The sequence below is a fragment of the Arvicola amphibius genome, chromosome 2 (assembly GCF_903992535.2).
Source record: "Arvicola amphibius chromosome 2, mArvAmp1.2, whole genome shotgun sequence".
Taxonomy (NCBI): domain Eukaryota; kingdom Metazoa; phylum Chordata; class Mammalia; order Rodentia; family Cricetidae; genus Arvicola; species Arvicola amphibius.
The window spans coordinates 21,026,678-21,053,704 of NC_052048.2; the positions used below are offsets into that span (position 1 = coordinate 21,026,678).

Here is a 27,027-nt window from a genome sequence, read left to right on the forward strand (position 1 = left end):
GCCCCTTTGTGGAGCTGCAAGTTCAAGCCTGGCTCCCTAAACCCCAGGTTTGTGGTTCTTTTTCTGTAACCAGCCACGGGTGACTTAGACCTCTTGTTTCACAGCTGCAGCACAATTGCCTGTAGTTAGACACAGAGTAGAACTGGATGTTCATCGGAATGCCAAAAGCTCCTATGGAATCTGTTTCCCTCAAGGCCTTGAGAAGAGACATCTTTCAGGACTCAGATTTATAGGTGTAGACCTGGGAGCCTGATTCTCTACTCCTTCCTTCCTCGGACACAGACAAGTCAAGAGTTCCCAGGCCAGCACATCTTCCTGGCAGTTGAGGACTCTTAATTTGGACTTGGCCATGGGAAAAGGTCAGCTTGGGGGCCAGTCTGGCTTTGGCCAAGTTCTCTAGTTACAGCCCAGGTGGCAGGCAGCCTGTTCGCCTCACCTGCCCCTGCAACAGCAGCTTCCTCACATGGCCACTCCAGCCTCAGCTGACAGGGCAGGCCTCCGCTGTGCCCTCTGGCTTAGATGTAGAGCAAAGAGGTAATAGGTTTCTTTTATTCAGTTTTCCCTTGCCTTCATCCAATGCTTCCTTCCCTCCTCCCTCTCTCTCTCCCTCCCTTCCTTCCTCTTTTTTTGAGACAGGGTTTCTCTGTATAGCCCTGGCTATCCTGGAACTCGCTCTGTAGACCAGGCTGACCTCAAACTCACAGAGATCTACCTGCCTCTGCCTCCCAAGTGCTGGGATTAAAGGTGTGAGCCACCACCCAGCCATCTGATGTTCTCTGTTCTTTCCTTTTATCCTACCCAGTGGCCATGGTCCCACTGAGGTCCACCTGCTCCCCAGGCCTGAACTCACCCCTCATCCTCAAACACATCTGTTTCCAGCATATACAGCTCTGTTATGTGGATATATGCCCCCTAACCTAGGTGCTGAGTTCCGATAAGAGGACAGAGGCAGGAGAATCAAGGATGGACATTTCCTATCCAGCCAGGGCTAGATAGCAATACCTTTTCCCAAAAAAGCAAACAAATACACACATAAAGGAAAATACTACAAAACGAGGCTGAGTATGTAGCTTAGGTGGTAGAGGGCTTACCCAACATACACAGTGCTCTAGGCTTGGTTTCCAGCACTGTAGAAAGCCTGGCATGGTGGCACAGACCTCCAGCACTGTGGTAGAGGGCTTCCCCAGCATACACAGTGCTCTAGGCTTGGTTTCCAAATTGCCTGGGTTTGTTTTTGTTTTTGTGAGGCCAGATTGGAACAAAGTCCTTGTGCCTGCTACACAGACCTCAGCACTAAACGACTTCTCCTGGGAGCTCTTTCTGTATGAAGAGGCAGGACTCCTCCCTGGCAACTCTGAGAGACTCAGTACGACACCTCCCATGCCCCCGGTTGCCCACCAACCATCTTTAAGGTCCTCCTTATTCCCAGAGGCAGCATTAACTATAATAGTCTTCTGGGCCAGGTACTCCTCACACAGAAAGCCCAGGAGGGGCCATGATGTTTAAGCAGCCACTGTGGGATGAGGAGCTTGGACAGAGTGGCATTGGCCCATGTGTCCTGACTCTATTATTATCAGTCTGTTCAGTAAGAGTGTGGTCTCCTCTCACTCCTGGGCTGTCCCTGTGCTCAAAGAGGGCAGGAGAAAATGAACTGCAGAGCCTTTTTCCCAAGTCCCACTCAATGTGGGCAGAGCGAGGAGCCCACTCTCAAATGCTGCAAACTGAGAGGTTGTGGGTGTCTCTGCAGGTCGGAACGAGCTGATTGCACGATACATCAAGCTCCGCACAGGGAAGACACGCACCAGGAAGCAGGTGAGGCTGGAAGATCACCCCACCCACCACTCCTATGCCCATGGGGGTGGGAGTAGCAACCACTCATCTGGGTTCCTGGGTCCATCCCTTTTCTAGAGAGTCAAACTCCCTCTCCAGGGTACTAGGGGAGAAGCACATCATGCCACTCATGGGCAGTACTGCCAGGCTCACGGTGAACTGGGCCAGGCAGGAGTGAGGGTTGGGGAAGCATAAGCAGTCGAGAGGCAAGGACAGGAATTCTCTCTTTCTACAATAGGTCTCCAGCCACATCCAGGTGCTTGCCCGCCGAAAAGCCCGGGAGATCCAGGCCAAACTCAAGGTAAGGAAAACAGTGTCAGCAGGGAGGGAACCCTGGGACTTGGGGGCAGTGGGGCTTTCCAGAAGCTGGGACTTTTTCCAGTTGGGAAAGTCAATCTTGTGGGCTCAGGGGTTTCTGCTATGCTAAGCCTATGTGCCTTTTGCCATTAAGGACAGTCAGGCCTAGCCTGTGTCCTCTGTAGATCTGTGTATATGGATGGTGGTCCCCTGCTGGGCCCTTCTGAGGATTTAGTGTAGAAGGGCCACACTTAGCATTTCTGCTCCCTCTGTTCTCTGAGATGACCGTTCCATCTCTTCCCCAGACCCCCTTCAGTGTACGGTCACTTGCAGGTGGGTCCCCTTAGGAAGACAGTCCTCTGGGACTCTGGGCCCAGGGCCTTCTCGGGAGCGCTAGGAGGGAGTGAATTCTCCATCAGGGAATTAGTTCTTAATCACATGGCCTGACTGGCCACTTTTAAATGTCATTAAAACCTCAGAAGAAAAGTCAAGAGGGGCTGGAGAAATGTCTCAGAGAGCACTGATAGTTCTTCCAGAGGTCCTGAGTTCAATTCCCAGCAACCACATGTAATGAAATCTGGTGCCTTCTTCTGGCCTGCAGGCATACATGCAGACAAAATACTGAGACTACTGTACACATAATAAATAAATAAATAAATCTTTAAAAAAGAAAAAGAAAAAGAAAGCTGCTGGTCTGGATCACCTCACACTGTCCTGTCCATTACTTCTTCTTTTGGAGGGGGCTGGTAGTGGTGGTTTTAAGACAGGGTTCCTTTGTGTAGCCCTGGCTGTCCTGGAACTCACTCTGTAGACCAGGCTAGCCTCAGACTCACAGACATCTACCTGCGTCTGCCTCTTTTGAGTGCTGGGATTAAAGGTGTGTACCACCACCTTCCGACCTGTCTATCACCTCTTACATGGCTTGGCCCAGAGGTAGAACCACGGACCTCTGCCTCCTAAGAAGCCACACCCATTGTTCTTCCTGCCCTCAGCCCAGCTGCCCTCCACATCCCGAAGCTGTGGCTCAGCACCCCCATCCTTTGTTCCCAGGACAGCTGGCCTACCTGCAGCTGTGGTTCCCCCCTGGGACACCCCCAACCCTAAAGACCCACTGACACTGACTTTCCATGTCCCCTCTCTGGTCTGCCTCTGACTCACTGAGATCCCAGAGGTGACAGCGAGGACCGAAGAGCCATGTTAGTAGACTGTCTAGGGACTGCTCTATTCCTTGGGGTGTCTGTACCGTCCATATTTGCTTCACAGAATCACATGTCTGTTTGTAACTTGAGACTTGAGGACAACTGTCAGTGGGCCTCCAGCCAGGCATCAAGAGGAGCCACGAATCTCTTAAAGTACCTAAACTGTCATGTATTTCCATCTCCTCAGAAGCTGGTCTGAGGACTCTGCCCTGCTTTTGAGGCTCCTGGGATCACAGTGGTTAAGCTCTGGGATGGACAGTAGGGTGGGCAGAAATCCTTGGGCTTGTTGTACCCCATCTCTGTCTCACGGTCATGTCCTGCACCCTTCATGAGCCCCGTTCTGTATTCTCATCTACAAAATGACAGGGTGTTGTGGTAAGATGATAGATAGGTAAGGTCCCCTTCAACTGGAAAATACCCGACTCCTGACCCTGCTGTCTGGCCATTTGATGTCATCCTTACGATGTCCTTTCCCCTTCCTCCCGGCTCACATATTGAGGATGTGGTTTCCTGAGCCCTGTCATTTGTTTAGATTAAGGATACAGGAAGGGACACGTGTTGTTGGCATGGAACGGATGGAGCTCTCTGGATGCAGTTGTTAATCTCAGCAGCCGTGAGGATGTGGTCTGCCTGGGAGGGCTGGCCTGGAATGTCTTTTCCTCCTGAAAGTACTTGGCTTCAGAGTTGGCCTTTGAGAACAAGACCCTTGTTTAACCACAGGAGGACAGGGTGAGGGTGCCAGAGACAAGTTTCACCCACTCCCTGCTGATGGGGACCATAATATGGCTTCCATGTCCTGCATCGTTGAGTGCTAGTTGCTACCACATCCTAACACTTTTGCACTGCCTCTTTTGGCTGGCATGGCCCTCTCTGTACCAGCATGCTGTGTCTTAGTCATTTTTCCTGTGATGATGGAAAAATTCCTCAGACTGAGTAATTATTTATAAAAAAACTAGTCGTATGATTGTATGTGCCTATAGTCTTATCTGGAGGCTGAGGCAGAAAGATCACTCATCCCATGTATCTGAGAACAGCCTATATGGCAGCCTCTGTCTTTAAAAAGAGGGGAACTGGGCACGATGGCGCCTGTGTATAATCTCAGTTACTTGGGAGGATCCAAGCTCAAGGCCAGCCTGGGCATTCCAGTGAGACCCTATCTCAAAATTTTAAACAAAAAGAGGTTGGTGCTATAGTTCAGGGGTAGGGTTCTGTAGTGTTTGTAAGGCCCCGAGTTCAAGCCTCAGTACCTTGAAGACAAGGGCTAGGGGCCATGAAGAGAGCTACTGCCGTGGTAGAGTGGGTGCCTAGCATGTGCAAAGGTCCTAGGCCCAGTCTCTGTACAGAAAGAAAAACAAAAGAGAGAAGTTTAACGCGGTGCTAATGGGACTGGAGAGATGGATCAGCGGTTAATTGCTATGGAAGAGGGAGGGTTGGGGTTCAGTTTACAGTAACCATAGTAAGTAGCTCATAACCATCTCTAACTCTAGTTCCAGGGACTCTTCTGGCTTCTGTAGGCACCAGGCATGTTCATATAGCAATACATGCATCATACATGTAGGCAAAACACACACATAAAACAAAATACACACATAAAACAAAACATACACATAAATAATAAATTAATATAAAAAATAATAAATTCTTCTGCAGCTCACAGTCTGAGAACACTGCTATAGCATCTAACCAGTATCTGTGAGGGCCTTCTTCCTGCATTAAAACATGGAGAAGGGTACCACCACAGAGAACAAGCTAGCACAAGTCTTGTAGACCATGAATACCATCATGGGGACTCATGCTCGTGACTTTGCTTAATTACCTTCCAAAGGTCCCATCTCCAAATAGCCATCAACCTGTGAACTTAGGGGAACACTTCTAAGCCATAGCATGGATCATTGTCTTAAGGCTAAATTCTCTGAGTCCCAGTTCTTCACCTTCTAAGAGGGATCCTCCTGAACCTCTGCCCTCCTAGGGGTCAAAGTGCACTAGCATTTCTCAGGATCCCCCGTGCGACGTCTCAGACCACACCTATTTCCAGACTGTTCCAGAGTGGCTCTGGTTAGACACCTCTCAGGACTCAGGACTGCACTGCATCCTGCCACAGAGTTGCTGTGTGGACTGAGGGAGATTGCCCTGTAGACTTTTAAGCTACCAAGGTAGCTGCCAGTCTTAATTTTTGTCTTACCCAAGGCTGACTCGGTTCTACCACATTCTCATTTACTATGAAGTATTGGCTCACTACTCTCCATTTTATAATGATTGTAACTGGGCTGTGGGTTCAATGGTAGAGCACATGCTTGAAGCTTGGGTTCCATCCCCAGCACTAAAAAAAGACAGGAGAGAGAGGGAGGAAGAAAGGGAGGGAGGGAGAGAGGGCAGTCAGTCAGTCAGTCTGGCATAGTCTCTAGTCAGTTTTATGCTTCCAAACAGATGAGGAAACTTAGGAGAGAAGCTGAGCCCCCTGCTCAGTCACCAGCACGTTAGTACATCACAGACTCAAATCTGGTCCCCAGCTCTGGCTACTGGCACTAGACAGCTTTTCTGGCCCCGAGGCCGGATCACCCTCCCTTGAGCCTGGCTGGTGGCCCTGCTGAGGTCCTCCCTTCCCATGTCTTCCCAGGACCAGGCAGCTAAGAACAAGGCCCTGCAGAGCATGGCTGCCATGTCGTCCGCCCAGATCGTCTCTGCCACAGCCTTCCACAATAAAATGGCTCTGGCCCGGGGCCCTGGCTACCCAGCAATCTCAGGGGTAAGTGGGGCAACCCAGAGCAAGAGGCCATCAGAGCTCTCCTCACACTGTCGCTTCTTCAGAGCTGGGCACAGAGGCCAGTCTCCGTCCCTCTCTTCTGAGCCCTCCCAGAGCTCATTCTAAACCAGGGCTGTTGCTGGAACCGCTGTTTGAGGTCCTTAACAGCAATACGGCAGACTTTAAAGAGATGCAAGCGGCTGCTCTCATTAGCCGGCCAGGTGGCCAGAAGTCCAGCGACTGGAGCTGAATCCTGAGGCTTGGACTAGACTGTTCGGTCCTCAAAGAGCCGCCATTCACCCTTGACCCTGCTCCTCCTGCTCAGCATCCCAGCAAAGCCCACCTTCCGTGTGCAGAGCTGCTGTCTAGGGACAAACTGTGCTCAGATTTTGCTTCTGTCAGCCTGACGACCAGTCTCAACCCTGTCTGCATCGCCACACTTTTAGAATGTTCCAGAAATGCTCCTCCTTCCGAAGCTTGTCATATAACCTCTTTAAGACGCCCGACTTGCACTGCCCTCGCTGGTGGGGAAGGGACATGTCTTGAATTCCATAGGCCTTTCCACCATCATATTTCATAGGGAGTCAGAGGGCACTAGTTGGGATGTTAGTAAGGTTGGATGTAAAATGATTCTGTAGACGCTTGGATTGTATCATTTTTGGTATTCAAGGTGGGAGCCATGTACCTTATGCAAGCTAAGCACACGCTCTACCACTGAGCCCCTGGGTATATTTCTTGACTTTAGGGCCTCAGAAACTTACATGTTGAAGAACCCTGTGAGTCTCAATGGGAGGAGGGAGAAAGTGCAGGGTCAGCAAGCCTGGCTTTCCCCAGGGAGCACAGGGGAACACTCTTTGGTGTGACTGGGGCCATTTACCATCAAAACCTGGCTTTCCCTGGGGAGCACAGGGAAACACACCTTGTTGTGGCTGCTGCCTGGTCAGCTAGTTAAACAGAGGCCTTGGCTTCCTTCCTCCTTTTACACCCGGAGGCCTGCACGGTCTCTCTTCCTTACAGACTCTTCTCACAATCCTCGTGGGCTTTTGTGTACAGCACAGCCAAGCTGAGTCTATACCTTTTACCTCCACAGTTTTGGCAAGGAGCTTTGCCAGGCCAACCTGGAACATCCCACGAGTGAGTATGGTTTGATTTCCTACCCCTCACTCCCTGAACTGAATTCGAACCTAGAATTTTAGGAAATGGAGCCTGGCTTTGGGAGGTGGAGCAGAGGGAGACAGGCTACACTGTGGGATCGGCCTTGACTTTAGGAATTAGGCTTTGCTCCCAGACGTCACTTGCTTAGTCTGCAATGTCCACACTCAAAGTGCCTTTTGCTGAAGTGGTCATCTGGACAGGGTAAAGGAGGGGCTCTAAAGCTGATACCCAAAGAGACATCTGCTTGGCCTGGGAGAGGATGTGAGGTGGATTGCCCCAACAGACATGTTGCTTTCATGACTCAAAACCAAAACCTGAGGGAATTGGCAGGGGAGGAGGCTGGAAACCAATGCCTACTGAGGCCACCAGTGGCCAAGCCTAGCCTGCAGCTCTTCCCAGTGGCTGATGCCTTCTCTCTCCTTTTTCCCCACAGTGTGAAACCTTTCTCTCAAAATGCTTATACTGTCCAGCCTCCGCTGCCTCTGCCAGGTAGGTAGCGGGTACATGATCTGCTTATGTGTCCCGCTCAGTGGCTCCTGCCTCCGGACCCAGGCTCTGAGCACCTGGGTCCTGTGAGATGTCATGATGTCACATGTCTATATTTCTTTCCTCTAGATAGCATGCTGCAACCTTGCTTCACAGGTGCCATGGCATTCTGGGGCAATGCCAGGTGCCTTCTTGCCAGTTGTGCTCAGGGCTGGCTGGGACACAACATTGGAAGGGAGTGCCTGTGTCCCCAGGCCACTCTTCTAGGATGTATGTGCTGGCTCTTCAGGCTTCCCCCTTGGAGAACTGCCTACTGCCTCTTAGTTGGGAGCCGAGGGACACTGTTTGCAAGCCTGATCCCTCCCTAGCACAGGAGACCCCGATGGCTGGAAAGTGCTGTTGGGTAATGTGACAGAAGCAGCTTGCTGATTTGGGCCCTCCCTCAGGCTTCAGTGGACCTATTCTGACAACCTCTCAAGAGGCTCCCTCAGCCCTTTCCACACTGCAGCCCAGGTCAAACTTTCAACCTTCCGTGGAGAGTGACCAGCTGTGACGTTCTGGTTGTGGCCTCTCAGGCTCTCCTGCCACACCCCATAGAGAGCATCACTGAGTTGGGTCCATTCCTCATGTCCTGTCATCTTTTCTCTTCTCATCCCTCTGTCCATGCTGATTCAGTCTGTACTCAGATCCTCCTAGTTGTTGCCTGGAATACCGCAGTTGCTTCTTATCTGGCTCCCTGAGATTCTCACAGCATCTCTCTCACCATGTTATTTCCAGGCTTAAAATGCTCCCTGGCCCCGTGGTGCCTTCATGATGCGATCTGAGCCCTGCAGCAGATCTTCAGGGCTCCTGAGACTCAGCTACTGTGTTCCCTGGTCCTGTCCACTGTGCTCCCTACTCTGCCTCTGGATCGTGGCTAGATTGCTCCTCATGGGCCATGGTTCCTCCTACCTGCCCCTCCCATGTTATGTGCCCTCTGTTTGTCCACCCAGGGCTCTGCAGACCTCTCTCCAGCAGGGGTATTCTTCACTGCTATGTCTGTGTCCCTGCAGCTGATATCTGCATATCCTTGTGGGTTTCCTTTGCTGTGTACACAGCAGTTCCTGGGTGCACTGGGGCTGCAGTAAGGAAGGGAAGAAAGATTTGGCGGATGCACTAAGCGCAGGCTGATGTGTTCAGCATGGCTGGCCACTCTTCTGAACTGTTCTTTCTTGTCTTCCTTTTTTTTTTTTTAATAACCCTGTGCCTGAGTTCACCGCTTCTGCTCAGGATACTAGTGGCCTCCAGGCTTCCAGAAAACCTGATTCATGAAGACCTTGCCTCTAATGTGTCCCCCTTTGTCCCACCCTTCTTCCACAATGAAGAAGAAATAAAAAGCTGCCAAACTCAGTAGTAAAGAGCCTGCTTAGAGTACTGTCAGCATCAAAACCACAGTTCTCATCTTAAATGGAATAAGAGTTAGTTTATTCTGAGCCAGGCGGTGGTAGTGTACGCCTTTAATCACAGCACTCGGCAGAGGCAGGCAGATCTCTGTGAGTCCGAGACCAGCCTGTGCTACAAGAGCTAGTTCCAGGACAGGCTCCAAAGCTGCAGAGAAACCCTGTCTTGAAAAACCATAAATGAGAGAGAGAGAGAGAGAGAGAGAGAGAGAGAGAGAGAGAGAGAGAGAGAGAGAGAGAGATTGTGTGTGAGTGTGTGTGTGTGTGTGTGTGTGTTAGTTTATTCTTGAGCCATTGTGAGTGACATTGGCCTGGGAACACAGATTTAGGTTACCTCAAATTCTGTGTTTCTCTGTAGAAATGATTTCACAGGGTTTTCATAGTTTTACTGAACAAAAAAAGTCTTAAATCAAGGCAACTTTAAAATAAGCTGGTGGTACACCAGAGAGGCAGGCACAGCGAGATGGGGGAGCTAGTCTATAGGTCCAAGATGCTGTGTGATGACACTCCTAGCTCTTGGATTGGCAGATGCTCATGTTCTGCTGAGTTAATAGCTTCTAAGAGGTTTCTGTTTATTATCCGAGGTGTTAGTTCAGCTACAGAGCAAGTCAAGGCATGGCTGTCCCAGAAGGCTAACTCTAGCCAAGATAAAGTAATTAGCCTCTGAACCTATACATTTCCGGTCTCTCCACAGTACTGAAATTCCAGTCGGTCCATCAGTCTCTGCAGACCCAGCAACTCCTTCCAGGAGTTTCTGTTCACAGCCAGACACAGCTTCTTTTCAGGAATTTTCATTCACATTCCTTGCTCCAGGCAGGGTTCCATCTCCAGTATTACCAGGAAAAAAAAAAAAGATTGCAAAGCTGACAGCTTCCCAGTCCCATTTAATTCAACCACTGGCTTGCCTTAATTTAGGAATAAAATCCACCCTGTTAGCCTGCCTTGTGGGCTGACTACAGAGCCTCATTTCCCACCACTAGTTCAGACCTGCTCACCAGTGAAGTTGAGGCTTTCCAGATTCCCTCAGCCCGTTCCCAGCCTCCTCGTCCCCTGCCCCCATCCCCCACTTACCTTTGATGCTTCCCAATTTGGGGTACCCTTTCCCCATCTTCACTAAGAACTTGTCACTTAAACTTCAAGATTTCCTTTAGCCTCACATTGGTTAGCCTCAGGGGCACCAAGAAGTCTTCTCTGGTGCCACAGGCACGCTCTTATCCGTGCTGGTCTAGGCCTATGAACCCTTTTCATAGGTGGTGTTCTCTGGGTTAGAGGCCAATTGTGGGCCCTCCAGGAAGCTTCCTGCTCCCTGGGCCTCGGGAATTACTGTGCTAGTTGGTTCAGCTGGCTCTCTTCCTGCCTGGACTAGAAGTTGCCTTGGGGCGAGAGTCCTGCAGTGCCTGCTCTGGCAGCTTTCCAGGCAACCTGGGTTGTGCAGAATCCATCTGCCCTGAGCAAGGGCCTGTGCAGAAGCCGGGGATCACTGAGCCGGATCATCACAGGCTCTGTCCTGCCACCCGGCACACTTCACTGGTTTTCTCCAGTCCTGGCTGAGGACTAACGCTGGGAGGACAAGTAGGCGCAGGTTCCACGTGTCTCTCTCCCTTCATACAGGCTTTGAGTCTCCTGCAGGACCCACCCCATCGCCCTCAGCACCGCCAGCTTCCCCATGGCAAGGCCGCAGTGTGGCCAGTTCCAAGCTCTGGATGTTGGAGTTCTCTGCTTTCCTGGAGCGCCAGCAAGATCCTGACACCGTATGTCTTCCCATGCCCGACTGTCTTACTCCAAGAGAGACCATTCTAACCTCAGAGGCTCTGCCACCGCTGCAGGTCCCCTATCCCACAGGCCCTGTCCTCAAAGTAGGCCTCAAATCTTGGGAAGCTTGCTGTCCCAAATAAATGGGTTCCCACCCCTGGAAATCCTGCCTCCATAGTAGCTCGGCAGGCCCAGAGGTCTAACCTTCCATGGTGCCTCCACCCACCATATCCTCTCTTCCTTTCTTTCCTTTCTTCTCCCTCTCCCTTCAGGGTTTAATAGATTCCTTGTTCTTCTCCCACCTGTCTCCTCCTCCTTCGCTCTGTTCTTTCCCTTGCTGTCTGCAGGTTTCCCACCTCAACCCTTCTTGACTTCCTTTCTCCCTCTCAGCTCTCTCAGGCTTCTTCCTTGTCTTATCTCTCCTCTTAGTCTAGTGTCCTCCCCCCAGCCCTGCCCCTCCCCCAGCCCTTGGCTCTGAGGGGTACTCAGGAAGCTGAGGAGTCTGTGGTGTGTAATCCACATCCTCTGGGAAACTAGCCGAGTGCAGCAGGTTGCCCCTGACCCATCTTGTCTCCCTTTTTCTACTGAGAAAACTGAGGCCCAGAGAGAGGCAAAGCGATTTGCCCCAGGTCCTAAGTGAGGCAGGCGGTCGAGCTGTCTCTCTACCCTACCCTTTGGCATCACCCTCAGGCTGATTGTTCTGTCTACAGTACAGCAAGCACCTGTTTGTGCACATCAGCCAGTCGAGCCCAAGCTACAGTGACCCCTACCTCGAAGCCGTGGACATCCGCCAGATCTATGACAAATTCCCAGAGAAGAAGGGGGGCCTCAAGGAGCTATTTGAACGGGGGCCCTCGAATGCCTTCTTCCTTGTGAAGTTCTGGGTAAGCCCTGGGCCTCCCTTTCCTTCCCTCAGCGCACTGAGATGGTGGGGAAAGAGAGGAGATCACACTCACTGTGGAGGAGGCAAGGACACGGGGTGGCCGGGAGCACACACACCAGAGGCCACTGCTGGTGGGAGCCGAGTGCCAGAACGCAGTACTGAGAGCTTAGAGTGGCGGCAGCTGGTGGGAGGCCTGTGTTTTGTTTCTTCCTCCTTCTGTCTACTCCTGACTTCTTTTCCTTTCTCTCTGTGCTGGCGATACGCAGCATGGCCTCCAGCATACTGTGGTAGAGAACCTTCCTGAATCCCACCTAACTCAGGAGGCTTTTTGTCTGATGGTGACTGTGGCAGCGTCCTGATCAGGAACTGTGGGGTCTTAAGGAGGTGGTCGTGTTGGGGTGGGGGAACTGAGGGATGGGAGGAGAGTCCACATGGAGCTATTGGTTCTGGGTCTGCCACTGGCCCCCATCTGGTTTTCCAGCTGTGAGTTTGATTGGGCTGTGCAGAGGTTTGAAAAGAGGAGTGTAGCTAAGGATGGCAGCTGCCGTAGCCCTGGCCACCCAAAAGGAAACACCATGTCTGTCTCCAAGGGTCCTGTCCACAGACTTGACCTTTGCCCCCGTCCTCAGTGAATGTTGGGTGCCTAGAACCAATTCGTAAGGCGCTCTCCTCTGAAACTAGGAGGCACAGGGCTGCCCTCACAGCTTCTTACCAGGGCCTAGGACACCCAGAAGGGACATAGGGGAGGCCAGGCCAATGGATGATAAGGGTGGAACATCCTTCATGCCTCTGACTGAACTTCAGGCATGGAACTTTTTCCATATCTTCTTCCAGGCCTGGGAGGCCAAGGCCGAAGTCTTGCTGCTCCCTCTGGCTTCTGCTAACCCTAGAGGACCGCCCGGGTGCTTTTCTTTCATTTATTTAGTTTGCAGTGCTGGAGTACCCTCCATTTAGCTGACTGTGTTTTAATTTCATAGCACTGGGTTTGGAGCCCTAGGACCTCAGCTGTGACTGATGAATGTTCCACCATCGAGCTGCACCCCAGCCCCTACAGCACCCCTCTTTCTACCTCCACCAAGATTGTCTCGGCCTAATTTGCTCCCAAGCCTCTTGGTAATCTGGAAGCTTCTTGTTCTGGAAAGAGCATGTTGACAGTAAATGTGGATACAGTATTCCAGCTGACTTTCGCGCCCTACCGAGGAATGCCTAGCCCAGCCCTGCTCTCCCTCCCCGAGTTCCTGGCTGTCAGCAGAAGCCCCAAGTGCTGCTTTAGGGATGTTGGGCCTTACCTTGACGATGTGTACATCTTGTCCTATGTTTGCATAGTTAGCTATTCTCCAAATAGGATGATGCCTGGACCTGGATTTGAGTAGGCAGGGTCTGCTAGACAGAGAGAAGAAAGGCCATTTCTTCCCATGCAGTATATGAGTGGAAAAGGCATGAGGGAGCAAGGAAGTTTGAAGAAATGTATGTGAGACAGAATAATAGAAAAGAGCTGGGCATTGGTGGCACACGCCTTTAATCCCAGCACTTGGGAGGCAGAGGCAGGCGGATCTCTGAGTTCAAGGGCAGCCTGGTCTACAGAGTGAGTTCCAGGACAGCTAGAGCTGTTTCACAGAGAAACCCTGTCTCAAGCTCCCTCCACACATCGCCCCCAAAAAAGAGGAGAAAAAAAAGAAAGAAAGCATAGCAGTTAAGTATAGGTTGAAAGATAGGGAGTGTCTTTTGCGGAGGGGGAAGAGTTGGGGGGGAAAGTGGGAGGGGGGTGTGATCAACACCGAGCCTTGTAAGCACGTGTTCTACCGCTGCACTACATATCATTCCACTGACTTTAAATAAGTGTGTTCATAGTTATATTATTAATTCCAGGAGTCTTTAAAATTTGTTTTAATGATTCCTTTTTATTTTTATAGTTTTGTGTTCATTAGCGTTTTGCCTACATGTATGTCAGGTATCAGATTCACTGAAACTGAAGCTACAGACAGTTTTGAGCTGCCACTTGGGTGCTGAGAATTGAACCGGGGTCCTCTGAAAGAGAAGTCAGTGTTCTTAACCTCTGAGCCATCTCTCCAGCTCCCAAGAGTCTTTAATAAGGAAAGATATCCAATTCTTTTTTAAAAATATTTATTTATTTATTATGTATACAATATTCTGTGTTTGTGTGTATGTCTGCAGGCCAGAAGAGGGCACCAGACCTCATTACAGATGGTTGTGAGCCACCATATGGTTGCTGGGAATTGAACTCAGGATCTTTGGAAGAGCAGACAATGCTCTTAACCACTGAGCCATCTCTCCAGCCCCAAGATATCCGATTCTTGTGTCAATACCTTCCTAAGTCCCAGACTGGTAAATTGTAATTTTCTTTTAGTTTTTTTTAAGATTATTTACTTATTTTTCTATGTATATTGTATATATGAGCACTCTGTCTGCATGTACACCTGCATGCCAGAAAGAGGGCATTGGATTCTATTATAAATAGTTATGAGCCACCATGTTGTTGTGGGGAACTGAACTCAGGACCTCTAGAAGAGCAGCCAGTGTTCTTAACTGCTAAGCCATCCATCTTTCCAGCTCCCAGGCTTCTTTTAGATTTTATATCCTGTGTTAGTAAACATTTAGGTTGCTGTATCTTAATTGTCATAACCAATGCATTCTAAAATAAAAATCATCCATGTTATATCGCTTTCCCTTCACCTCAGTCTGTGCACATGGAATGAGTCAGCCATGTACTGTTTGAATTTTGTTTGACAATGTAAATTGGTTACCAACGAGCCAAAGACTGTATTATGACTACATTTCCCTTATTTTGTACCTTTTCTTTTCCCTGTAAGTGGATTTCTGTGTATAAATTGAATATTTTTAGATGAAGTTATTCTTAAATTTTACATATTGCTCCGTAAGACACCACATGAGACAGAGAGGAATGGTCTTTTCGAATACTTCTAGCTGTTATCTGTAGCATGAATTCTACTTGTTCTCAATAAAAACCCGGAGTCAGATAGTAGGGGATGAAAGCTGAAAGATCAGAGAAGCAGAGCAGCCAGAGAGACCTTTTACCTCTACCAATGCTCAGGCCAAAGGGACAATCCTGTCCTCAGACTGCATCCTCTGACTGACTGCTTCAGACTGCATCTCCAGAGTGCCCTGAGCTCCTGTCTCCTCCAGCTCCTCTCTCTGCCCAGCCATATCACTCTCTCTACCTCCCTAGTGCTGGGATTACCACCTTTGTGTGAGCTCTGTTTCTCTTCTAGACAGATTCAATCTGTCCCTAACCCAGGGTGGCCCAGGGTGGCCTTGAACTCACAGAGTCCTGGGATTAAAGGTGTGTGCCATCAGTTCCTGCCCTGTCTGTCTTAGCTCTGCACTCTGATCTTCAGACAAGCTTTATTTGTTTAGACACAAACAACAGTTATCTTATTAGTCCCTCCTTCCCCTTGGAGATCTTTTTCCTGGGAGCCTCAATTCCCTGCTCCCGAGTGAACCGGTACTGACATAGTTGTCAGCATGAGCCTCTACTGTGTAGTCTCTGGGATCTCATAGTTCCCTTATTGGCGTACTGGACTCATTTGATTGGAACACATGCCAAAGAAAAATCCAAGAAAAAAAAACCCACAAGGCCTATGTCTTCTGGTTTCTGTTACTTTTATAAAGAATGAGTTTCTTATAGCTTGTAGTCCTTCATCTGGGGAAGTCTAGGTCAGGAGCTCAGGCAGCGACTGATGCAGAGGCTGTGGGGGAGTGCTGTACTGCTTCGCCCAGCCTGCCTTCTTATGGCATTTAGGCCTCAAGTCGAGGGATGGTGTTCCCCGCAGTGGGCTGGGCTCTTCCACATCAGTCAACAATGTACTGCAGGCTTGGCTACAGTCCAGTCTTATGGAATCTTCTCAGCTGAGGTTCCCTCTTACCAAATGACTCTAGCTCGTGTTAAGTGGACACAGAACTGACCAGCATAGGCTATAAATACCTCTTTCTGTTTGAAGTGGGTATGGGTGGGGGATAGGGAGGAGGCACTTATACGTGATAGAAAATGTAGATCAAAGACTATTTTCTCTTGGTTTTTTTTTTTGCTTGGTGCTAGGTATTGAATGCATGGGTTTTGCACATTAGAGGAGTACTATATGGCTGAGCACACACATTCATGGAGACAGGGTCTTGGTATATAGCTCAGACTGATCTAGACCTCAGAGTCTTTCTATCTCAACTTCCTGGGTTCTGGGGTTCCAAGTGTCCACCGCTACACCTGAAGTAAGTACAGCAGTCATTTGTAAGTACATTGTGCCCCTGTCTTCTGGTATGTGTGTCTGAGCCATTCTGCTTTATGAATTATATGACCTGCTTTTTTTATTCTCTGGGTTTCATAGTTTCTCGATTTCTGTGTTCTTCCATTTCACCTTGATGATCTTTGGTAATACGTTGTCTTACTTCTCTTCTTCAGCCTTGTAGTTGGTAGACATAACCGTAAGATTAGAATCTTTCTATTTGTGAACATTTCCGTCTGTTATTTCTTTGACCACGTCTTTCCTGAGTCCCCAGTACTACCCTACTCCCTGGCTCTGTGAGTTTTGCTTTTTGGGGGTAGGTGGGAGAGGGCAGGGGAGTTGAAACTGAATCTCACTGTATAGCCTAGACTATCCTGGAAATCATTATATAGCTCAGGCTGTCCTCAGACTTGTAGTGGTCCTCCCAGGAGCCTGCGTCATCCATTGCTGGTGTGAGTCATCAGTGTATTTGTGTGTTGCGTGTCTCTTGTTGGCCTGGAGATCAATGATTAGGCCAAAGAGCCCCAGGGATCCACCTGCCTCTCCCTCCCTAGATCTGGGATGACAATTAAGCTCAGAGCCTGGCTTTTCCATGTGGGTTCTGAATTCAGGCTCTCATTCTTTCAAGGCAAGTCCCTCCAATGCCATTTTTATATTTTCAGTTTATTTGTTTGGTCTCTTTTTCTAGAGACTTCCTTATTTTGTCTTCTAGTTTCTGGATTCTTTCAGTGTTATATCTAAGGGCAAATTATCCAAAGCCCAAAGCATTGGTGCATAAGTCAAGTTCACGTAGAGGAAGCCTGGGGGTAGAGCCTCCAGGGGTGGTCTTGACTGCTCTGTAATATCCCCCGTAGCCTGAGTCCTCTCTCCTTGTCACCCTCAGCATCTGTCATGGCCACTGGAATTCCAGCCATGCTCTCCACATAGCAAGCATTAGGAAAGAACTCTACTGGAGCTTGCTGTGGGGTCCTTTCGAAAGTCCCGTGCGGTGCAGTGTGTATTTATTTGTGTGGCTGCACCTTGCTCTGGTAAACCAGGGAAGAGCGAACTCCGCGGCTCTGCTGTGGGCTTCAGTAAGCATCGCTGTGGTATACTGGCAGCTTCCAATTTCTGAAATGTTTAGGGGGATCCTGGGTTCCCCTCCAGAGTGAGGTGACTAGTGACTCTCAGCACCAGCCCAGCTCCCTTGGGATGTGACTGGAGTCAGAAGGGAGGCTCTGCTGGCAGTGGCGCGATGTGTTTATCAGCATACTGCCTTGGAGGACTAGACATCAGTGCCTTCCTCTCTGGCTGGCAGTTTCCTTTTATTATTTATTTTTTTCAGTTCTGGGTATAGGGAGCCCAGGGCCCTGCATGTGCAAGGCAATCCCTGTACTAAACATGCCAGGTAAGCCTTGTATGGCTGAGCTGCACCCTAGCGCAGTTGGAGGCAATAGTTTATATTTTAAGAGACACATTTCGGGTAAGGCTTATCTTAGAATCTCCATTTCACAAACTGGGGAAATTCATGTTGCAGACAAGGGCTTGGGTCTGAGGCCTGCATTTTGGGTGGGCCTCCATCATTCCTATGGTCGTGCTTGGTATATTCTGGGAAGACTGAACGGTCATAGGTCACTCGTGTCAATGGGTCACATGGGCTCTCATTGTGAATGTTGCCGAGCCTTCAAAGGTGAATAAAGGTGATAACCTGTCTTCAGAGGAAAAGTTGAGGCATGGTCAGGATAAACAGTTTCACCAAACTTAACCGAGGTTGTTGGACAGAACCAGACTGTAGTCCCAAACAATGTGGCTCCAGAGTCAGGGCAATCCGACCTGATAACAGAATGCCCCCAGGCACAGATTTGCTGCTCATCCCAGTCCAGGGGAAAGGTTCTGGATTGCTCCAGAGGACTCCAAGGACTGCCAGTTGATAGCAGAGAGGAAGGCAGACTTAGCTCTGACCATCTACTCCCAGAGGAGAGCACCTGGGCTCTTTTTCTAGATCTTGACTGTTCTCCCAGGAAATATGATAAAGTCTTCCTTCTAGGTGGAAGTAAAACTTGAGTCTCCTTCGACTACCTTACTGGGCCCCCTTTACTCATTTGCCTTCCCTTAGGCACACTGGTAGGGAACTGGTAGAAGAAGGATGTGTGGGGACAGCTGGGACACCAGGAGTTGGACTGGGCTGGTCTGCAGACTTGCTTGGTCATGGCTGTGTAAACAGCCTATGTAGTCATTGCCTTATAACAGCACAGACTCTGGGGAGCTCCACAGTGGGCCTTGGACTCAGGGCAGCATGGACTTTCCAGGAGCCTAGTGGACATTAGGAGAGCCCTCACAGTGTGACTGGTCAGCTGACTTTGGGGCCCAGCTGTCCCGATGGGATGCAGGCATTCCCCTTGAGAGCTGGATCCTGAGGGAGTCTTGGCTTCTGTGTGCCTCTGTTTTTCCAGCTTAAAGATTAGCAGTTGTTCATGTGGGCTCCAATCTGGGGGCTCAGGTGCCACCTTGTCCTTCCTCTTCTCACTACGACCCGAGCACAGTTGCCTTAGGGAGGCTGAGCTGAACCCAGAAGAAGGAGCATCGGAGGCCAGGGCAGCTTAGCAGCTATCCTTGTCTGTCCTCATGTGCCGGGGAGGTGGGGGAGGGGGCTCAAAGGAGCATTTGCTAATAGTGAGAGTGTGCATCAGTCATAGGCAGTCCCCTGTCCCCTGTCCTGCTCTCTCCTCCTACCACTGTCTGCTGTGGACTCGGCCATACACACTTAGGAAGGAAACATGTCCAGGCAAGAAACTTGCCTGTCTCACAGCCAGCCTTCCTCCTCCTGCCTTTGTTTGCTCAGTCTGCCTCCCGGGTGATGAGCTGATGAGAACCTGTCTAGAGCAGAGGCCACTTTGTTTTTCTCTGTCCAAGCTGCTGCCTCCCCCACCCCCTGAGAGTTTCTGTTCACATTGAGGGGCTGTGGTGGTGGTCCTGCAGCGTGTCTGGGCTTGTCCCCAGTGCAGATGGCAGCAAGGTGCAGCAGAGGAGGAGGTGGTGGAGCCCTTAAGGCCCAGTTCTGAGAGAATTCCCACTGGAGTAAGGGTTGAAATACGTAAACCCCATCCCCCAGAACCTCGTGAAAACTAACAGAGGCTGCTTGTCCTGGGCAGGGGAAGGGACACCAGTCTGCACGCTGGGCGGAGCTGGGTAACAGGACCATTCCCTGGGCCTTTCTACCGTCCAGTCCTCTGTTCTCCTCTGGGCCCAACATTCCTCCCAGATACATACCAGCACATGACAGTCAAGGCTGTCTGCTCATTTGTCAGTCACTTGATCCCTCACACCTGTCCCAAGCCCAGCCCACGAGCTGCCCACCCCCGTGAACCAGCTATGAATAGGGCGGGTGAGGGGGTGGGGTATTCAGAAGGCTGCTCGCCGAGAGGGACAGCTGTCCTGGATTACAGCTGCCAGGGAAGGTGCTGGTGGAGCTGGACGGACCCTGGAGCCCAAGGACTAGCTGAGATACTGTGGGATGGGTCCTCTGTGTCACCTTGGCCACCGTCTCCCAGATCTGTGCATCACAGGCCCAGGGCCGATTCCATCCTTCTCCATAATCTTACTTTTTCCTCAGTTGAGTACACGGATATTCCTTAGCCCCTTTCTGTCCTACAGTCCCCAGAAATGTGGGGCTGTGGTTGGATGAATGTTTCTTTGGTTTTTGTTTGTTTGTTTCTTTGTTTTGTTTTTCACAACAGGGTTTCTCTGTGTAGTCCTGACTGTCCCCGAACTCACAGATCTGCCTGCCTCTGCCTCCTGAGTGCTGGGAGCGGTGGCGTGGGCCACCACTGCCTGGCTATGCATGGGTGTTTTAAAGGGGTCCTAGGGTGGGAGGGAATGACTGAAGAGTTGGAGGGCTCAGGGTGGGGTCCAGAACTCAGGGGGGGAGTAACCCTGATGTACCCAGGGACATGACCCCTCTATCATAGCACCACCCAGAGCTGGGAAGTGGAACTGGTACCCGCAGTCTTTACTGAAAGGCCAGGTGTGCCAGGCACGTAGTGAGGTTTGCCAAGGACAGGGTTCTTGCACCCCATGGACCTTTGCCTGGGCAAGCCACACAGACGTGGGGCGCAGACACAGGAGGCTGCCTTTGTGCATGGCCTGAGGAGTTCTTTGGTATCGGATCTTTCCAGCATGGTGCAGAGAGAGGTCTTGTAAGTGTTATGTCCACTGACATTTCTTATTTATTAGTTCATTTGGCTTATATAAGAGGAGAAAAAAATAGTTTTCATGATTGCATTGCTTAGGGTAAAGTTAAGGAATAAAAGTGAATTGATGTCAAAGATATCCCAAAGGCCAGCAGATGGCGCAGTTAGGAAGGGTGCTTGCCATTCATCTGATGACCCGACTTCAACTCCTGGAACACACATATCGGAGGGAGAAAATTGACTCATACAAGTTGTCCTCTGACCTCATGCACACCATCATGCACGTGCATGCACACACACAAAACAAACATTTTTACAAAGTGTCACGGAAGGATGCACAAGCTAGGTGGATGCCAGTGATCCTAGTGCTTAGGAGGCTGGAGCAGAATGAATGACCGTGGAGGTCAGCCTGGGCTCCATGACAAGATCTCAGCTCAAAGACACCATGAGGGTATGGAGGGTCTGTGGTTAATGGCCACTGTGTTCGTCATCTGAGTATTGTCACCTTATAATGCCCTGGCCTCATCCCCAGGGCCTCTACCTTTCCAGACAGCTGGGTCTCACGACAATGTTTTCAGACCAGTCTGACGAAGTGGTCTTCTAGGAAGGTCGTATGACAGAGAAAGTGGGAGAAAACCTGGGCCCAGGTCCTTGTTCACCTCATTTGTCAGAGGAAGACCTTGGACCATGGCTGACCCACATCCTCCAGGACTCACAGGTGCTCCTCTCCCACCCCGCCCCACCCCCAGCTGCCCTCTTTCACAGGATCAGGGTGGCGGCAGGGTGGGGAGACAGAAAGCCATCCTGGGTTGGGAAAGGAGAGTGTTTAGAAAGGGGATTGTTTGTCTCAGAGGCTAAACATTGGCTAGGATGCTGTTGTAACTGTTGCTTTGTTTTTCCTTCCTCCCAAAGAATGGCCCCGTTTAAGCCATGCACAGTCAACTAAGACATCCTAAAAAAAAAAAAAAAAAACATTTCTTCATTTTATTCCATAATTGCTTCCTCACTCAGCAGGCTGTGTTCATCCATCGTGGTAAAGGCTAGTCATTCTCAGTAGTGTGTGCCTGTCTCTCACAGGCGCCTGCATTACATGTCTTCCGTGCCACATGAATTAATTACAGGGTAATTAACACTTTCTTGTCAGTTTACAGGAAGATTTTGCTGTTGAAAGGAAGAGGCAAAGGAGAGAAAACTAGTGCTAGTCTGCCACCTAGCGGCCACGAGTAAAACTGCCTGTCACCTGTGCTCAAATCTGCAGAAGAGTTGTGAGTCTCAGAACTTATATTGTGATTGGCAGCTCACACGGCATTCACAGCCTCTACTCTGGTCCACGTGGCAGTTACTTCTGCATTCTGTGGTCGATGAGGAAGCCCCACCATAAGAATCAGACTTCTGAGCCGGGCGGCGATGGCGCACGCCTTTAATCCCAGCACTCGGGAGGCAGAGGCAGGCGGATCTCTGTGAGTTCGAGGCCAGCCTGGTCTACAAGAGCTAGTTCCAGGACAGGCTCCAAAGCTACAGAGAAACCCTGTCTCGAAAAACCAAAAAAAAAAAAAAAAAAAAAAAAAAAAAAAAAAAAAAAAAAGAATCAGACTTCTGGCCAGTCGCAGTGACACACGCCTTCAGTCCTAGCATTTGGGAGGCAGAGGCAGGCTGGTCTACAGCCTGAGTTCCAGGACAGTCAGACCTGCATAGTGAGACCTGTTCTCAAAAAAAATAAAATAAAATAAATAAATCAGCCTGCTGTCTGGTCATCTTTAGGGAAATGGATAGAGTTAGAGGTTATCACGTCAAGCAAATCAGGCCAGCCCAGGCAGGTAAATACATATTAAGGCAGAAATCGGTACCCAAAAGTTGCCCTTTGGTTCCACATGCTTCCTCTGACGTGGGTGTACTCATACACCTAAAATAAATATAGGACATACCCCAAAGCAGCAGAACACCCCAAACCAAAGAGCTGAGGGGTGTCTTTCTGGCAATGTTTACCAAGTTCGGCCCAATAGGCACTCAGAGGACACTGTTGCCATGGTCTCTGGGGATCCAGCTACCCCTTGAGTTAGCAGCAAAACTTGCAATCACCCACTGTTTGCTGGGTTTGCTGGTGTACAAATGCGTGAGTTACAGGGTCATGGGGTTCCAGAACAACCCGTGAGGCCACACGATGTATGGAAGGGTTGGGTTCTCTGATAGGCATCCCTGTGCTAACTACACATGGAGGGAGCCTGAGTTGCAGGACATTGAAGATAATGGCAATGTGGGATGTCTCTGAAGAAAGCTGCAGGCACCCAGTAGAGCCAGCTCACAGGAGAGGCCATAACTGCAAATGGCAGAGCCATAGGGGTTGGAACGCCCAAGCTCTTGGAGTACAGATGTCACCGTAAGCCCCGGCTATCAGATAAGGAGTTACAAAATTTCCTATTTTGTTGAGTTGATTTTAGTGTGTATCTCTGTACAGATGCCCACGGAAGCCAGAAGAGAACATAAGAGAGTGTGAGCTGCCCAACGTGGGTGCTGGGGGCTGAGCGCAGGTTCTCTGTAAGAGCAGCCAGTGCTCCTAACTGTTGAGTCTTTGTTTTTCCAGTGTCTGAGGTTCTTGCTGCTCTCCTTTGCTTCCGATATGGGAATGTTTACTCGGTTCCAGGATGAATGGGAAGTAGGCAGTTTTCTTTCTGATTTTGCAGGGTTCATAGCTCAGATTGCCTCAGAAGAGACGTTGCACTCCGGACATGTCTGACTACATGTGATTGTTTTTATTAGGAGATGGACACGAACCTTTCTGGGTCAGGGGTATGCTTTGAATCTGCAGTGTCTCCCACAGACTTGCATTTGGAATGCTTGTTCCTAGCTCGTGGCTCTGTTTTGAAAGCTGTAGAGCTTTTAAGAGTTGTGGCCTCACTGCTGGAAATAAGACACTAGTGGCAAGTCCTTGAAGGTTACACCCACTCCTGGTTTTGGCTCGTGTTCTCTGCTTCCTGTCCCATGCCATGTGAACAGCCACTATCTCATGGTCTTAGCATCAGGATGGGATTATTTTGCTCTGTCTTCCCTGCAAGGAGGGAATGGGACAGCCAAGATAAACCTTCCTTAGATTGTTTGTGTGTGGTAGTTAGTCACAGTGACCCTAAAGTAATTAATGCAATATCCAACCAATAACTAATTGCCTGGCTTCCCTGTGGGCAGCTGGGAACTCATTTCTCATGTTTGGGAAACAAACCAGAATTACACTGAGCCTGGATGTGGGGGATGGCAGAAGCTTTCTTATGCTTGCTGTGTACCGTGTTCTTTCTTTCTTTCTTCCTTCCTTTCTTTCTTTCTTTCTTTCTTTCTTCTTTTTTCTTTTTGATCTTCCAGGTCAACAACTGGCTCTCCCACTGAGCTGTACCCAAGTCCCATCCCCATTCTTTTCAAGTTCTCTTCTCTTGTCCAAGATGAAGGGATCAGTATCAGCACAAGAAATCTCAAGACCAAGTTCTCAGCACAAAGGAGATTTATTTGCCCCAGGGGCACAAAGGGCAGGGAATAAGAGACAAAGACTGGAGATAGAGGAAGTAGAAGAAGGGGAAGGCAACCAGGGAGAGTGGGAAGGGGTATTTTTCCTGGAGGACAAATCCTGCCTCTGGAGAGAGAGGAGGCAGAGGAGAATGCCGCCCATAGGCAAATGACAGCTGATAAAGGTAAAAGGGGAAACCTAGTGTTAGGATGAGATGTTTAATTTTGATTGGACAGGTTAATTAGGGCAGCCCTGAGAGGACTTTAGATTTCTGGACTTTAATACTTTGACAGCTGGACCTTGGTGTCAGCCTCAGGAGGAGGAAGTGACCTAACAGGGAATAGGCCTTGGGGGTAGCCTTCGGAATGTAATCTAATGGTTTTTAGCAGGACAGAGGGAATGGGGGAGAAGGGCAAAGCCGGCCAGAGCCATGTTTGTCACACTGAGGCCAGCTAGAGTCCCTTCACAAGAACCTGCACCATAACCCCTAAGAACACCCCTGAACACAGCCACATCTTCCTATTTCTCCGGCAGGCAGACCTCAATACTAACATCGACGATGAGGGCAGCGCCTTCTATGGGGTGTCCAGCCAGTACGAGAGCCTGGACAACATGATCATTACTTGTTCTACTAAGGTCTGCTCCTTCGGCAAGCAAGTCGTGGAGAAAGTTGAGGTAGGAGGCCACTCAGTAGGTGTGGGGTGAAGGGGGTGGCCTGCGTGCCCCCTTTCCCTGGAGCTCCCCCACCCAGGTGCAGAATTGCTGAGGGTGGTGGCCCTATGTACTTCCATTACCTTCAGGAAGTACGCGTTTTGGGTTGGGTGTGAAGCATCTAATAAGTTACTGAGTTGTATCTAATAAGTTACTGATTTAGTTGTCCATTCTGTGCCTCGGAGCCCTGGCTGGATTTTCTGGTCAGGATCTCTTTCAAGCCTTCCTTACAAGCATCCCACACCTTCTAGAGCAGGACCAACGCACAGGCTAGCCCAAGGATTTCTCCCTGATCCATCTGTGTCTTTGACAGCTTGGGGGAGAGGGGTAATAGGCGTGGCCTTCCTCAGCTGCACAGCTCTCTAGAGGCGGAGGCAGTGAAAATGAATGTTCAGGCTCTGTTCGCTCTCGTTTTTTACGCCATGAATGCAGAGTTTGTGGGGTCCCCGTTTCTCCAGGGGTTTGGGTATATGCTAGGCAAGTCCTCTCCCATCGAGCTATACAGCTTTGCTTCTACATCCCCCCATTTTGATACGGTCTTCAGATTCCCCCTTCCCAGCAGCCCAGCAGCTTTCCAGTTTGGGTGTGCCTTGGAGACCTTATACACTTGGGCAGAATTCTCTGTCTCTCCACCACTCACCCTGTCAAAGGCAGGCAGTGAGCACAAGCTAAGAGGACCTGGGTTTGATCCCTGTATCTCCCCTGAGCCCCATTTCCTGTTGGGGTTGTGTTAACAGCCCCCACTTTTCTCTAAGGAATTACTGGGTTTTCACCACCCACTGATCCCAATAGCTGTGACATTCTGGTCTTATTATGTAATGAGAATGACAAAATGACCCTACAGCCTGCACCCCAGGGTACCAGTGGCCCTTAAGTCTGTGACCCTGTGCAGTGCTAACACTGCATGATGTCATCCTGGTAACTCTTGGCCCATGTGGGCCTGAACTGATGGTATCCTCTCTACCTGGTGTTGACAGCCACTCATGCCAGGCAGGACCCGGGAATGGAGCTTTGCCTCGGGGTCCCAACCCTCCCTGTTCCATTGCCGGGAAGCTTTGGATTCATGTTAGCTGCCCTGAGTGTAATCCAGTAGTAGCTGTGTGTGTGGTCTCTTGTTCTGTTTTGATACTAGAAAAGGACTCCAGGGCTCACAGTTGCCCTACATCCACCCTACCCCCACAAAGGCATATTTTTACACAGCTCCTACAGTTAGGACTTTTCATTAAGCTTATCAAGGTTCTGAGATGCTTGTGTCTCTAGCCAGTCATCATTCAGTGTCCTGTTCATCCAGCTCCTATGCCAGTAGCATCCACCACCAACCATCCTGCATTTGGCACTTCCATCACACAGGTGCTGGTACCCTCCCTCACCCCATCCTCACGAGCAACCCCTGCCCCATCTCATTGCCACGACTTTCAGGTCTTTACATTGCCTTCTCCTGGAAGTGTCTGCCTGTTGTGTCAGTGACAAAGAGGAGAGACCTGGCTTATGTCCAGAAACTTCTGAGGATGGGCTCTGCTCCCGGGCCATCTTCTGCCTCTACTTCCCAGTGGCTGTGGTTGGACTTTTGTACATCCCTGCTAAAAGTGGGCTTGCGTAGGAGTGGAGGGGATTCTAAGCCTCTGTTGTCCCTGGGGTTCTACAGACAGAGTATGCTCGCTATGAGAACGGCCACTATCTGTACCGCATCCACCGGTCCCCGCTCTGTGAGTACATGATCAACTTCATTCACAAGCTGAAGCACTTACCCGAGAAGTACATGATGAACAGTGTGTTGGAGAACTTCACCATCTTGCAGGTATGCCCAGGGCAGGTGCCCAGGATGTGGTGCATAGGTGGGCGGCACCAATGGTTTCTCGGCCCAGGGCGTTGACCCTCACCTTTGTCTCACCTACAGGTGGTCACCAATCGAGACACGCAGGAGACCTTGTTATGTATTGCCTATGTCTTCGAAGTGTCAGCCAGCGAACACGGGGCTCAGCACCACATCTACCGGCTGGTGAAAGAATGACAGACTTGCAGAATGATGGTGGGGGGACAAATCCAGGAAAGGGGACCTGGGAGGGAACCTTCAGGGATAGTCCCCGGAAGTGCCAAGAGAGCTGAGCAGGAGGAACCAACTGCCTGATCTTGCAGTGCCCAACCCCCAATAAACCCGAGGTGTCAAGTGTTTTCAGAGGAGCTGGTCTGACTGTGTGAGCCCAGAAGGGCAAGGGAGAAGGGGGCACCAGGAGGCAAGCTGGAAGCAAGCCCAGAGATGCCCCATGGTCCAGGAGCCAGAACCCTAATGGACTCAGCCAGACACCAAAGCTCAAGACCCAGTGGTCCCTCCTCAGCTGCTGGAACCCTGCACTCTGCTGCTGGTCACACTCGTGGCCTAAGGACAGATGGCATGTGGGTCACACACCCAGAGATGCAATGCGTGACCGCATGTACTGTCAGCCTTGCCGTGGCTGCCCGAGGATAGCTATAGCAGAAGGCCCCACCCCTGCTAACAGGGCTGGGTTTAGGTTTGGCTGGAGACTGGGTAAGATTTACTCAGGTGGTCCTGCAGTGGCCTTGCAGGGGTCAGTGGCTCCAGGCCTAGGCAAGGCTTGGAGGTAGGGAGTCCCGC

General features: G+C 50.3%; 1 protein-coding gene across 1 annotated transcript in view; it reads left to right on the forward strand.

Annotated features, from left to right (window-relative positions):
- Tead4 (TEA domain transcription factor 4) overlaps positions 1 to 26,585 on the forward strand; it is a 74,871-nt gene extending 48,286 nt beyond the window's left edge. The window contains exons 3-12 of the mRNA XM_038319260.2: positions 1,748 to 1,812; positions 2,069 to 2,131; positions 5,944 to 6,072; positions 7,160 to 7,203; positions 7,658 to 7,713; positions 10,761 to 10,900; positions 11,612 to 11,785; positions 24,237 to 24,377; positions 26,059 to 26,211; positions 26,311 to 26,585. Coding sequence (XP_038175188.2) covers positions 1,748 to 1,812; positions 2,069 to 2,131; positions 5,944 to 6,072; positions 7,160 to 7,203; positions 7,658 to 7,713; positions 10,761 to 10,900; positions 11,612 to 11,785; positions 24,237 to 24,377; positions 26,059 to 26,211; positions 26,311 to 26,424 — 1,079 coding nt within the window. The 3' untranslated portion in view covers positions 26,425 to 26,585. The remainder of the gene's footprint in view (positions 1 to 1,747; positions 1,813 to 2,068; positions 2,132 to 5,943; positions 6,073 to 7,159; positions 7,204 to 7,657; positions 7,714 to 10,760; positions 10,901 to 11,611; positions 11,786 to 24,236; positions 24,378 to 26,058; positions 26,212 to 26,310) is intronic.
- Positions 26,586 to 27,027: the final 442 nt, after the last annotated feature.